The 14,841-nt window shown below is 35.4% G+C and overlaps 1 protein-coding gene across 1 annotated transcript; it reads right to left on the bottom strand.

The window, feature by feature from the left end:
• Window positions 1-705: 705 nt before the first annotated feature.
• On the bottom strand, window positions 706-14,636 carry LOC103582149 (coiled-coil domain-containing protein 85A-like). The gene is made up of 4 exons (XM_008563824.1): window positions 14,506-14,636; window positions 10,904-11,023; window positions 7,279-7,377; window positions 706-2,576 (listed from the first exon to the last, which is right to left on the bottom strand). Exons 1-4 carry the CDS (start codon window positions 14,593-14,595, stop codon window positions 2,487-2,489), a joined length of 399 nt encoding a protein of 132 aa, XP_008562046.1. The 5' UTR covers window positions 14,596-14,636; the 3' UTR covers window positions 706-2,486.
• Window positions 14,637-14,841: the final 205 nt, after the last annotated feature.

Genomic DNA, 14,841 nt, shown 5'->3' on the forward strand with positions numbered 1-14,841 from the left:
TGTAAATTAACCTGTGTCCCAGGGAAGATAAGATCATAAACTAATGAACTGGTCACGTGACAATGGTGGCACTCATTTTGATTGATAAACAGATTGGACGACAGCAAGATTCAGGCCCTGGGCTGTCCATCTACTCTGTTATCTAAAGTTAGGGCTAATACTAAGAGTCAAAAGCCTAAGTCCACAATGAGTGATTTCAAAGAAGTTTGTGTGTTCTTTATCTGGGCATATGTGCGTTTGTGTTCCCCTATTTATATCTTGGTCATATGTGTGTATTATACCCTTCCCAATAACATGTAAGCTTCTTAAATACAGAGGCCAAGTTTTCCATTTCTTTAGTATTTCTCCTCCAGTATATTTCCTTCTGATGACTAATGTTTTAATAATAATAAATTAATAATTGAATTAAGTTTCACTTTAATTTATATGAATTAAAGGAGAGGATTTTATAACAGAAACTAATTTTTGAATACTCAAATATCATTCTTAATTTTTAAATACATTATAACAAAGAATGGTGCAAATTGAGGAATCTTTGAATATTAAATCCCCCATTATGAGCATATTTAAAAACATGTCTTTGTTTCATATTTAGGATAATAAATCATCTGTATTACTATTATGACAAAGGAGCATTGTGATATTTAAGGACTATCAAAGCCTACTCAATTTGGGAAAAACATTTTGAAGAAGACAAGAACACCATGAGATTAAATAATTTATTACCGTTGCTAAGATGAACACATATACTTGATACTCAATTTTATGCAGAACTTTAAAAAAATAGTTTTAATACAGTATCAAAATTTACACAAGTATTTTGTCAAAAGACCAATGTCCCTTGTATTAGCTTCTGCAGGCTCTGCTGCAGGCACAAAAACTTGTTTTAAATTTTCAGAGTGTAGGAATACAACAATTTAAGGATGAAGACTTTTCTAGGAGAGAAGGTTAAATATAGCAAGCAATTTTCTTTTACAGAGTAATAATATTTAAAAATATAACATTTTAAAATAAAGAGAGGCTTAAACTGTAACCCAATTACAATAATTAGATAATTCTATAGTAAATTAATTCATAAATATTTTCTGAAAATAGAGGGCTGGATTTTCATCACAGAAACATTTTCTAAAGTATAACAAAATTCCTTCACATTCCCCCACCAATGACAATTAATACGCTGTGTAATAAGTCCATTTAAAAACAACAACAAAGAATATCTACTATGAATTAAATCTCAGTAGTTTAGAAGATATTCGAAAACTGGGAATTGTTGCATTCCTACTTTTATAATCTTAAACTACAGTAAAAATGTAGCATTCTGTCACAGGCCTCTTGCACATTCATACAAAAAAAAACTATCATTGCATTTGGATAAGCACAAAATACCTATTGTAGCATTTCCAATACACACATTCTAATATTACATATGTATACCGAAAATAAGAAATAAACTAAGCAAAGCTAGCACACCTCTTTTTCAAACCTCAAGCAATCTGAACAAGAGCTTTTAGCCTCAATAATGAAGGGCATGCGCCAGTTTCATAAAATGTTAAGATAGCTGCAGTAGGCAAAGAAAGCTTTTTCATAAATGCAGTGCAGTATTTTAAAGTTTACATGAAGTTTACTAAATATACAGCATGTCTAGAAACTAAATCGTAGAAATTGACATTTCACAGCTCGAAACACTTCGAAAAATTATGTTTGCTCGCTTATTAGTTGAAATTATTAATATTAACATCAATGAATATACTGAATAGATATGGAGGTTGGTACGTCCCCAAGATGCATCTATATGAGCAACTCATCCAGATTAAAAAGATAGATTTATTTTGATCAATTGAAATAAATGGTACTCTCCGATAAACACTCTACAAAGTCTTGCTACCCTTCTAGCTGGTAAGAATAATTTACATAGTATTTTTAGCACCTCAAAAGTCAAAACACAACCCAGAAACCTAATCTTATCTTGCCTCCAAATTAATTATGCATCTGAAACGAGTATTTTCTTGATTGAAATATAAGAGGTAGGTGCCCAACTCTCAAACTCAGGAAGCTGGCAAACACCTCTTCATATCTTCAATACAACATGGTAGAAAACTACCATCATTATATAAATTAGTCAACTCTACCAAAACCACTGAGGCTCCACTGGACTCTTCCAACTATGTGGTTTCCCAATTGCAATCTTAGATCTGGGGAGTTAAAAACATTTTAGTTCCAATGAAAATATTGATTTTCAAAGCTACCTTGTTCTAGATTTTCAAAGCTACCTTGTTTAATATGGACATTGAAGTTAGAGACATAAAATATCGGCTTTATGGGGGAAGTTGTACTAAAGGTTTTAGAGGGGAGATATGTGCAATGTACAATCATTCTATGTTATTCCATGAGTCCAGGTTTATGAAAACCCAGTCTTTTCTCTTTCTTCATCTCTTCTTTTATCTCTCTCTGGCAGTGGTGATCTCATGTTTGAAAAAAAGTGTTTCTCACATTGGTCCTTTGTACTGGTTTCCTGACAAATGTTGCCTAATTCCAGGACACGAACCTGCAGCATCTCCAAGTTTCCTCCATACAACCTTAAAACAAAAAACAAAAAGCAAGGAGTAAGCATCTTATTTATCCTCTTCCATACAGATTTGTGGCTTTTAAGGGGGAACTATGAGAGGGGGTAAAGATGGGTGCAAAGACAAGAGACAAAATATCCACATGAATGAGTTCAAACACAAAATAAAATGTGATGACAAGCTTCTGAAACACAAGAACTGTTTAGCAGATGGGGCCACTACATCTTGTTAGCAACCAGGGACGAAATTAGAGAATGATGTACCAACTTACTCTAGTTTCATGAGTGGTCCTCCACTCTAGCAGCACACTAAGCACTTGGGGAACTCTTAAACAGTATCTCCCACCCTGATATTCTGTTTTTATTGGTGGAGATGAGGCATGGGCATTTGTATTTTTTAAATGCCCCCAAAAGTGATTCTAATGTGTAAGCAGAATTAAGAACCCCTTAGCAAGATCATCCTGATTCCTATATTATACATCTATAACAAAAGACATCAAAGTTTTTAATCCACTGAGGGAAATGATGGGGCTTTTGTTTTTGAGCTATGTAAGTCCTGAGCTGATAGTCTTAGGGCCAGTAGTACATTTACTTGGCTTTCTCTGCAGAGTGTGGGGCTCAGTCATCACAAATCTTAGCTAGCAAATAGTGTGATCATTCAGATTTCCAAATCAGAACACATCCAAATCTAGGGAAAAGCTAAGAAAATGTTCAGGAATCATTGAAAGAGATACAATTTACAACATACTAAAAACTGGGCGATTTTAGAGGGACATTAGCAAAAGGTGAGATCAAGTATAAAAGTAAAACTGCTGAATTCACTAATAATACACCAACATACTAGCATTAATTGGAATATACACACACAGGCATGTGCATGTTTGTGCACATACACAATAAGAGCCATAACCCTCCTAGAGTGTTTCACTATAATGTTTGTGTTCAGATTGGTTAACTGCACAAAAATTTACAGTGTTTTAACATGAACTCATAACCTGTCTATTCATTAATTATTCACAGTCTGTGTTTCTTTTTTGTTTTGTTTCATTTATGCTTTTAAATACAAGTGGATACTCTAGGGAAACCCAATACCATTCGTAGTAATACAGAAAAATATAGGGTTCTGTCTACCTTCATTTATAAGCCAATAGAACTATTATGCTTTCACAGACACCACTCATGATTTTACAGACACAGCTACATGGCAGAAATGTCCTATTGTCCTCAAAGGGAGTTATGGTTATGGTCTTTAAACATCTGGAGAGGATTTATATAGCAATGGACAGCTGAAGCTATGCAGTAGGGAGTTAGGAAAGTCTCATTGCTTAATAAATTGACTGAAGAGGTTCAAACACTGAATCAAGAAGCCAAAGGATGCTGCAGACTTTCCCTTTCTAGCCTCTAAATACAATTACATTTACCAGAAGGTTCTGAATGTCTGGTTTAGAAGCAGAGTATAGACTGGAAGACCTCACAAGGATCACAGATACAAAGGTCTAGATGGTTACAACTCGAAAGCTCAACTCCCCTTCAAGTATTCAGGTGTAGAACTCCTTACCCCAGATATTACTAGGTGGTGAAAAGAAACTCTTACAGAAGGCAGAACTCTGAAATAAAACAACAGTACTAAGGTGAATACAGGAATAGTGACTTGTTAACTAAAAAAGGAATAAATAAAAAGTGACTAAAAAAGTATAGGTATGTGTTTGAGAATGTGACTAACACGACCAGTCAAGTATTTCAACTGTCCTCAGGGAATTTAAACAAACCAAGCAGACAAACCTAAAATAAAGCCATTACTACAAAAATAAGGATTTACTGTTTCTTAGAGGGTAGTATATTTCTGTAGCAGAATTTGGGAAGAGAATAACTAGCTTCATGCTTACTAATCAACTTGATGGTGCTATGGATAACTGTCTTCTCACTGTATAGACGCCAGCAACTTATCTCCAGGAGGAATACCAGAAACTATGGCAAAACTTCTATTATTCTAAGTTCTACCTGAGTCTTATATCCCATTATGAGACATTTCTGTGACATTATTTTAAAATTATATATAGTCATGCATCACTTAACAATGGGGATATATTCCAAGAAATGTTTTGTTAGGTGATTTTGCAGTGGTGTGAACATCATTGGGTCTGCTTACACAAACCTAGCTGGTATAGCCGGCTACACACCTAGGCTATGTGGTATAGCCTATTGCTCCTAAGCTACAAACCTATACAAAATGTTACTGTACTGAGTACTATAGGCAATTGTAACACAATGGTATTTGTGTTTCTAAACATATCTAATCACAGAAAAGGTACAGTAAAAATATGGTTTTATAATATTCTGAAATACAATCCAGTCATTGTTGACCAAAATGTAATTATATGGTACATGACTGTAGTTCCTCTAATAGGAACCAAGGCTTCCAAATCTTCGCTAGTTTCTAAGAAATTACTTATCTATGAAATTGACTTCCCATCTGCATTTTTCTTTATTCTCCAGTATTCACTATGAATTTTTGACGTTCACATAATTTACAATAGTGACACAAATATTACTTCAAATCAACACTTCTTTCTCTTGGCTTTTTAATTGTTTCCAAATATAAGCGTGCTTAAGAATCAGATTTCACTTGGTTTGCATTTTTTTCTCAGATTCTGGGGATCGAAGACAAAAGTGGACAGTTAGAAAAGGTAGCCTAAAGAACTTTTAAAAATAAAGAAGGAGGGAAAGCTTTTGGCTTTCTGAAACTATCTTATATGGCGAACAATACCACCATCTAATAATATCTTTTGAAGCATTTTTGGAAATACGGGCAAACAAAAAGATCGACACAAAACTAATCTAGATCCAATCCAGTAGTGGTTTCTTCTGAGACTAAGAAATGAATTTTCTAATGTCCAGAAATGGAAGGAAGGGAGGGAGGGAGGGAAAAAGGGAAAACAGAAAGGAAAGGGGAAGGGAAAGGGAAAATGGAAAGGGAGGGAAGGAAATTCTCGCATTAAACACAATAGAGATGGTCCTCTCTGTAATACATGCTGCTTTTCATTCTTTGGGGAAAAAAATGGAAGTCTTCAGACTTACTACACTTGAGAAAGTGGAAAGATCTGGTCCTCAAAGATCTGGGTATACTCCTGACTTCACTGCTCATTAGAAAATAATTTGAGCAAGTAACTTATTATCTGGATCTTTTTAGATTTACCAAACATAAAATGTGAGTGTTAGGGTTTTTACTAAGGAGTTCATATCTGAAACAGGGTCTGATGTTAAATTCAGACATGTGAATTACAAAGAAGCCCCACACATTGTTCTTTGGAGAACCACTGAAGGATGACCTCTATGGTCCCTTCTAGTTCTACAGTTCCTGTCGTCTGAACTTTATTTCTCATTCCATAGTCAACAGATGAGAAGCAACAGCATCCCTGGTTTTGTGGCTCAAATTTTTTAATTTATGTGAGGCAAATATTCAAATTGAAAACCTTAAGCACAGGTTGAAAGGCTACAGAAGGTGAACAGTGGTGCATTAGGAAATAATGATATCTAGAACTAGTGACCTTTTGAAAACAGACAATGGACATGCAGCAAAGAAAAACAATTAACTTGGAAAGAGTCTCAAAAGAAAAAGCAGCCACAACACAGGCAAGCAGGGGATTAAAACTCTCCCCCCCAGCACACATAAAATGCCCATGGGACTTATTGTGCAACATTTACTGGATTCCAGAAACATCTCCAGGAGGTAGATAAGTGTCTGAGAATATCTGGTCCTAATAGACCTAAAGCGGAAGGGTATTTCTAAGGAATTTTGATACCCTAATAGCCAAAAGAATATGAGGATAAAAGTATAGTAAGTATAAAAGCCAATTAAAAAATCAGTGCTTAATATGATCAGTGCTTTACCATGATTTCTTGCATTTAACAAATAGCTTCTTTACAATATTCCCTTTAGCCCTTTAAAGCTTCACCAGTTGTATACTTGATTAAATGATACACCCCATGCATATGGCTCAAAAAATTTAAAATGTAATCAAGGATTAACAATAAAATCCGAACCACAATAATGATTATATTAGATATGTATCAGGAAAATAACACTTTTTTTTTAACTGTGTTTCTGTCTGACTTCATGGACAGATTTCGATTTCTCTCTCTTAGGTTCATCTCTATCTCACCTTACTATTTCTGAGTTTGTGTCAACAACTGAAAGATAAAGACAATACTTTGCATGACATGAAGAACACATATCATATGTATGAATAACTAAGCAAATGCTACCTAGGAAGGTGATGATTGATTTTTTTCTAAGAATAGTTACAAATAAATCTGAAGAAGGTTGTGTTTTCTTTGTTGATCACAAGTTTTTAAACGCTGATCTTTAAAAAACTTCTTAAAAATATGAAACAGAAACCCACTTATTTTACCAAAATTACTAACACATATTTTAGACAAAAAATAAATTTAATATTTAGAAATGTTCATAGATCATTCTGGAATACAGAATTGGCTGATCATCTCTGACCTGAATATTTTGTAATATGATTATTATGTTAATAAAACTGCAATAAAACATACTGTAGATAAAAACAAAGGAAATTGGTTTTATTTTCATACAAAAATATAAAGACATTTGGTCAGCATTTTAAAAACTAGGTATTCATAAGGCAATAACTAAGCTGAGATGAGGCTTTCAACACAGAATACAAAATAAAGCACATTAAACTTACATTGCACATTTCTCTGACTATAGCTTTTTCTGTCTCACTAAGGTCATGTTCATACTCTTTACCCTGTTGACGATCTATAGTTTCCTGAACATCCAAGACCTGGATTTGTTGAAAAAGAAAAGCAAATTTCACATGGAAAAAAAACTTGTTAGTTATGATAAAACCATCAAGGAGCTCCACTTTGTAAAACTTTTTCTGGGTGTCTGCATATCAGGATGGATTAATACATGGCATAATCTTTTCAAAATAGTCTATTGTTCTGAAATCCATGTGGGATAATTTCTACTTGATTTACAAATGGCCATTAAAAGCAATCCACTGCATCACTAATAGTCAATTGAATTCATTAATGTCTAAAATAATTAGAAGCATTTAACTTGGTCATTAAGATAACAGGACAGTGTCAACCACTTGGAGACAGTCAATAACTCTTGCTCCATTGTAATGATGAGCAGTATAATTAATTATACGCCAAACAGTCCAAATGATATGTAGACATGGCCTATGGAAAAGATAACTAAAAAATAATAGTGACAGGTGAAACTGGTCAGCACCCAGGAATATGCACACAAGAACTACTGACCTTGCAGTTTTTGCCTGGATGTGTTCCTAGTGCCAAAGAAAGGAATATGGAGATGGCTCTTTGATAGTGGCAAGAGAAACACTGGCTCCTTAGAGCAAAAATATTTGAGTAACACTTAAATATTTTTCATTGGAGTCAAATGTCTGAGGATAAAATGCTTTTAAACAATTTTAAAGGCCTATCTTTCAACTTCCCTACATTATCCCCAAATGAATTAAAAAGAATACTCCTTTAAATTGTCTAAAGTTTACATGTGGATACTTTCTATAGTACAAAAGGGGACAAAACTTTGGCTTTTACTGCTGTTGTTATTTTTCTCTGTATCAGCCTATAAACCAAAGCATTAATGTAGCATAAAAAATAATGCTTTTCCTAAAAGTTCCTATAGAATCCACACCGAACTGTGAGATTGCTATAAAACATTCTGTTCTGTTGTTGTCATGGTCAATGCTGATGGCCACATCTAAATGTGCCACCTGGGAATTTGCACCAATGAACAGTTGAGCCAAAGTAAATGACTTAAGCATGAAGTGGGACCTTCAGGTCAAGTTCATAGATACCATCTGAGACTAACCAGAGTTCAATCATATAATAAAAAATCTAATTTACAAATTACTCTCTTGTTAATTCAAAACTCCCAGCCATTATTACTCTATAGATATCACTTCTTGAAAGTTCTGATACTCACCCCAGATTAGAGTCAATTCACATTCTTCATGTACTTAGAGGAAATTATTGACTGTGCTCAGAGAATATTCACAGAAAACTTAAAGAGCTCCTTGAACAAGCTCATTTGCCTACAAATTTGATTTGTAATGTACCTCCAAGAGGTGTACTTCAAATCAGCTAATTTCTACTAAATGAAGTGAAGCTCCAATTAATAGTTATAATGAATTTTAAAGCAAGAAAAATATGGTGTTATTACAAATGGGCTAATTTCTCACACTAATTTACCACACTCCCCCACAAACCATGACCAGAGAGTTTATTAAAGTCTAGAGTTTTCTCTGAAATCCATAAGAAGGTGAGAAACTGAGCCATTTTTCTAATTGTTCCTTTCAGAGCAGAAAAATCTCATGATATGAATCAGCTCTAGAGAGGTTGCTCTTAAAAACAAAACAGAGTAAGTGGCCATTTTGTTTTACATTGAGAGCTTAAGATGCATTTCCTGAGGACTGTTTGCACATATTTATGTTTCACGACACAGTTAACTCATGGACACAAACACGTTTTATATTCAAGGGCCTCCAGTTATCCAATAAAGATGCTTCAGTTGCTTAGTATCACCCATCTGCCAATGGAGGACACTTATGTGTTCTGATTATAACATAATATCTCCCTCTCTTGAGAAAAAATTTTATATGAAAATTAGAGAATGAATTCAGAGAAAATTGAGGAGCTCTTCTCTACCCTCCCCTGCCTTTTAGGCCACACTAACAGCTGCACTGAGAAAGCTGGGAAAGATCTCAATGTGACTCACTATGCTGATCAAATTCAAACTGTACTTGCCATTTAATACAGCAGCAGGCCGAAACAGCTTTCAAACAGTTTGAACAGTACTGCTGGGCAAAGTGTTGCTTTTGGAATATATGCAGACACTACAGATTGAAGCTGATCTCTGGTCTATTTTCCAATTATAAAATACTTTTTAGTTTGCTAGTGCCTGATTTGTGCTAAAGTTCATCCAAATGCTGCAGCAGAGAATGAGATGTCCATCAGTCAATAAACAAACACCCACTGGATGTAGATCAGAGCCCTTCATACTGGTTGTGCCTCCCCAAGAATTCCTTTCAATTGCTCACTTTGTGAATTATCCCAACCAAGACAGGAAACGCCTAGTGCTTGCCACTGGCCACCAGCAGGGTTCTCCTTTCCTCATCAGCAATCAGCATATGTTTGGGAAAAGCAAACTCATTTTGTATAAGCTAAAGCAAAATACACTTAGAAAGCTAAATCTTCTAAAACTAAATCATCACAAAACCAAATAAATACTTTGACATTCTCATCTACTTATTTGCTTTATGATGCCACATAAAACGTGGCCCACTCCAAAAGAGTGCATCTTCAGTTAGTCATATGATAAATCATTCTGAAACTGAAACAATTTTAAGAAAAGTTAGGAAACTCATGTGGCAAAAGCAGAACTGAAGCACTCTACCTACTTTATGGCTCAGAAAGGTTTGATCAAGGCTACGTGTTAGGAATTACAGATAAATTTGAAGGACACTGCTTCATACTTTGAAATTGATAACTTTTCAAGGAACTGTCTCAGTTTTTAAGATGATTTTTATTGCCTACATCAGTTTCTTCTCTTAGATAGGTAAATATTTACATTTGTATTTATTAATTTTTACTATGGTGCGTACTTATTACTAAATTTATTTATTGGAAAGCTGATTATTGGTAAAGAAAATAGATAAATGATAAATTTCAGCCAAATTTTTGTGAAGTCATTGCAGAATCTGAAGTAAAAGCCAAAAATAAATCAGCTTTATGAATAAGACCATATATCTATTTTCTAATACTCTATAAAGAAGCACTAGCTAGTGTAAAGACCTAATTTCTACTTAGTGGAGGAAAGAGTAGGTTTTTGTTTACTTTAATACTTTCTTTTAGTAAGTTGGACAATGTACTTCAATTACATAAAGAAAGAAAAATATGGTATCCTTCCTTATTTTGACCAAACTATTAATTCCCTGCATTTTAGACATCCATGCTACAAACATTGCACATAAAATACCTATAACAATATTTTACACATATGGATATACATGCACATATTTCAACTTTGATGCAGATAGATATGAATCACATTACTCAAAACAAAATGATAAAACTAGAGATTCAACCATAAGTACCCATTGTTAGTTTAAAAAAATTAAAAATCATACTTCAAAAATTAAGATAAAAAAGTTATACCATAAGGGGTCAAAAAATAAAGTATCCATGGTTAAAGCAAGACTGTGAGGACTACCAGAATACAGCGAACAAGCCACAACACAACTGAAGTTCTGGAATAAATGGTTGCACACAGTCGGTTACCTTAAGAGAATGTACCACAGGTTCAGGCTGCTGAGAAGGTGTGGTATGTCCACTGAAGCTAGCTGGAGAGTTGGGTGAACTGTTACTCCCATCAGCCCCTGATGACAACCTAAAAGAACCCTTAGTAGAAAATCAACAACTTTGTTATTAAAACAAAAGTCGTTTATAACTACATCGATGTTATTCAATATTCAATGTCACTGCCAAATGAGAATTTGCCATTTTGTTATTTTTTCTAGCCTATCCTAACATGCTGTCAACCTGTTAATTGGAATACACTTGCTGCTTGATCAGCAAGAAAACTTAACCAAGACACATGGCTATACATATATAGATGTCGCCCCTGATTTACCAAAAAGAGCAATGCCCCTCAAGGAATAGTCATTAAGAACACTGCAAGAATGATTTCTGAAACTTAAAGATACTCAAGAGTAGGGAATGCATGAATTACTCCACAGCTGAGTTAAACATGCTCACTCAGCAAGCGAAATGCCACATTCCATAGTTCTCAGAAAAGGCAGACACATCACTTTCTTGCATTGGAAAAACTGTGTCTCGTAAACCCTTCTTCGAGGGAAAGACCTATAGTAGAGCATTTTCCAAAGAGATTTAACCAAATTTAACATTTTCTTCAAAAAATGATTCTCTCATTTTTTGGCATTTTTAAAAATGAAAAATAAAACACACAAATTTCATATTTTTAGTTTAGTGATTCTTCAACTTATTTGGTGAGAAATCAGAACATGGGCATGATTAATTTGACCCATACGGGCCACAGTCATCCATCAGGGTCTACACTTTTTTGCTTGGGGGAAGAATTGGGGATTTCTATCAGAGGTATATCCTTTTTGCTTAGGGAAAGACTAATGGATCAGCAAAGAAAAAGAGAACAGTCATTATCCACTCTCCTAAAAAAAAAGTCAAATGGGAATTTTCCAAATCTGTTTTTATGTCCATCATTACACTCTTAGAGGGTCTGGGAGATTTTAATTTCTCCCCATTAACAAATCCACAGATTTTGTCATGTCTAATAGATTAACAACGCCTCCATTTAAGTTGATCCTGTCAACTTAATACCAAGTAGGAGCCAATGAAGGTGTATTATATGTGAATTCATAAAGGGAGAAACACCAGTGGCTTGGGATATTAATTCGCAGCATCTTCAGGGAGCTTTTATGTTGTACATTTTAGGGATGGGCGGGGAAAAATTGTGCACAACAACACTTAGCGGCATGTATTGTATGCAAACCATGGTATTTATGGAGAAATTAACAATCCCCATTGATTTTTACAAAGATTATTATTTATGCAATTAGGAATATTTTCCCCCTCCCCTGTTGCTGTCATTTCTTCCTTTGTCTTTAAAGTCTCCCCTTGCAATCTTGCACGCCTATTGAGGCCATATTTTCTCCCCTGCTCAAGGAGTTGTGCCATTTAATCAGTTCCTGCCCCCACCATCACTAGCCAACAGGGATGTGACACTTAGGTGACATCAGCTTCTGTCCTCCATTACTACTAATACTTAAATTAATAGCAGGTGATAACACAGGACTGCCAATTATAACAGCCCCAACCCCCTCTGGAAAAAAATAAATTATAAAATTTATTTTCCTGTATTTGTAAATCAGATCAAATCAGACCTAATTATGGCTTACATAAATAATAGAAGGGAAATTATTCGAAGTTTAAAGATGGTTACAGGGCATACTCTCCCCCCACCACCAAATTTTGGACATCTTTCTCTGCAGAGATTAAATGGTTCCAAAACTAAGAAGTTATAAAGGAAGTTCTCTTCTTGGAATAACCCTCATCCTCTACTGTTCTCTTTTCTTCCTTGTACCATCCTTATAATCCCTTCTGGAAAGACTTCTCAGGTCATATACTTCAAATCTCAGAGTATACTTCAAATCTCTCGTTGAGGACACATCATTGCAGTGCCGTTCTTTCTCTGACTGGTAAGCTAATTTAGCGGCAATAATCCTTCCTGCTCTGGGCTACCTCCTCCCAGTTCTTCCTTTCAAACCCTTTTCTGCCCAGTCCTCTTCCAGAGGTTCTTGTCAAAAATGTAGGTATATCAGTACCGGCATGATTTTGCTTGGACCTGCGGCCTCTATCTGTCAGAACACTTTGGCTTAGGAGAATTTCCAAAATAAATGTAAATAGCCTCCATAAACCAAATCATCTGGGCCATTTAGCATTGTTTAAACTTAAGGAGAGTCCTATCCTGGCCACATCTATTCAGAAACAAACAAATTAAAAGCAGTTTACTTTTAAAAAAAGGGGGTGGGGGTACAATAGGATCTTTCCTAGAGTATACTAGTGTATTTCAAAAGTTCATGGAAAAATAGAATTAAAAGATAAAACAAATCTTTCCATGAACTTTTTGAAGTACCCTCATACAGTGAGGGAAAATATATCATTTGGGGATTAAAGTTCTACTTCAAATTAGCTCTGAGAGCCATGAGCTAGTAACCAACAAGAAAGATCAACATTTTTATTTGAGGTGTTTTTTGTGAAGCCACAAAGGTAACCAAATAAATAAATACTTTGCCTGGTAAAATTTAGCACCAACAGGTATTAAAATAGTTTTCCTGTTCTAAGAGGTGCTTGATTCTGTTATAATCTAGAAAACTGGATTTAATACTATAAAATAAAAGGTTAGTTTTCTATGTGCTTAGCTGAATAAGAACAATATTTTGAGAATTATCTAGGTTCAATCGATATACACTCTCAGTTGACTAATACATTTTCACTAAACTATTTTTTAAAAGTATGCTACTAAGTAAAATGCCAGTATACCAAATGATTTTATTTTATTTTTTATTTATTTATTTTTTTCCTTTTTGTCTTTTTTCGTGACCGGCAATGGATCGCAACCCTCAGTGTCACGCCCGAACCAGACCGGGACCGGCAACGGGATCGCAACCCTCGGTGTTGCGCCCGCACCTCGCTCAGCCAGTGAGCCGCCGGTCTGTATGTGGGATCCGAACCCTTGGCGGGAGCGCCGCTCTGTAGCAGTGCGCCACTGGGCCGGCCCCAACCAAATGATTTTAAACATCCCCTTCGAGTTTATTTCAGTAAGAGTAAACCTGTTTATTTAAATTGTACTGAGCTGGCTCAGGGAGAGGGTATTTAAAAAGAAGAAATCTTAATGAATTGGAAATGTGATTCCCAGCTTGAGTTGCTTATTTTCAAGCTACACATGATCACATAGTGGTGCATGCATCAACTCTCAATTTGAAAGGGCAAGAAATCATTTTCTGGGCTGGCGTAGAGACATCTGATGGTGTTAACAATTCATTTTCATGGCCATTGACCTTTTAAACTCCTTTACATGAAAGATCCAGGGTACCTTTGTTCTTCCCTCCTGGTTAGTGTTGCTCAAATTTTACCCACAGGTTCAGGAAAAACACATTGAAGAAGACTGTTTAGGAGGAGAAAGACTACTCCCATCCTCCTTTCCCAGGTTTAGACACACAGCAACTTTCTAACATGCTCATGGACTTTTTCTGTACCCCCCCCCAGTATAACTTTTCCTCTAGCAGCAGAAGCCATCTGGTTATGCACAAGCAAATGCAGCCAGCTGACTTGTCTTCACTCACCGGGAGAGTGGGCAGGCATCGTCCTATTCCTCGGCACCCTTGCCACCACTGCAAGACCCGCCGGGCTCTGGGCCCCCAGCCTTTCTCCATATTTGAGCTGTTTCTAGTTGGAGGTTGCCTTCTATTCTGGGTGGCCTTATATTTGGAACAATATGGTACAATCACTCAGAAAAATACTGTTTCCCAAGTCTCAAGAAAGCAGATAGAACAAGAAGCTTAATGAAATGAACCACAATGACCACAATGGCAAGCTGTAACATGCACCTATAACTAGGGAAAAAATAAAAATAAAAACCATCTGAAGTCCTGAGTATTACAGCTAATACTGACTTTTTT

This window comes from Galeopterus variegatus, unplaced genomic scaffold, assembly GCF_000696425.1.
Source record: "Galeopterus variegatus unplaced genomic scaffold, G_variegatus-3.0.2 Scaffold15061, whole genome shotgun sequence".
NCBI classification, from domain to species: domain Eukaryota; kingdom Metazoa; phylum Chordata; class Mammalia; order Dermoptera; family Cynocephalidae; genus Galeopterus; species Galeopterus variegatus.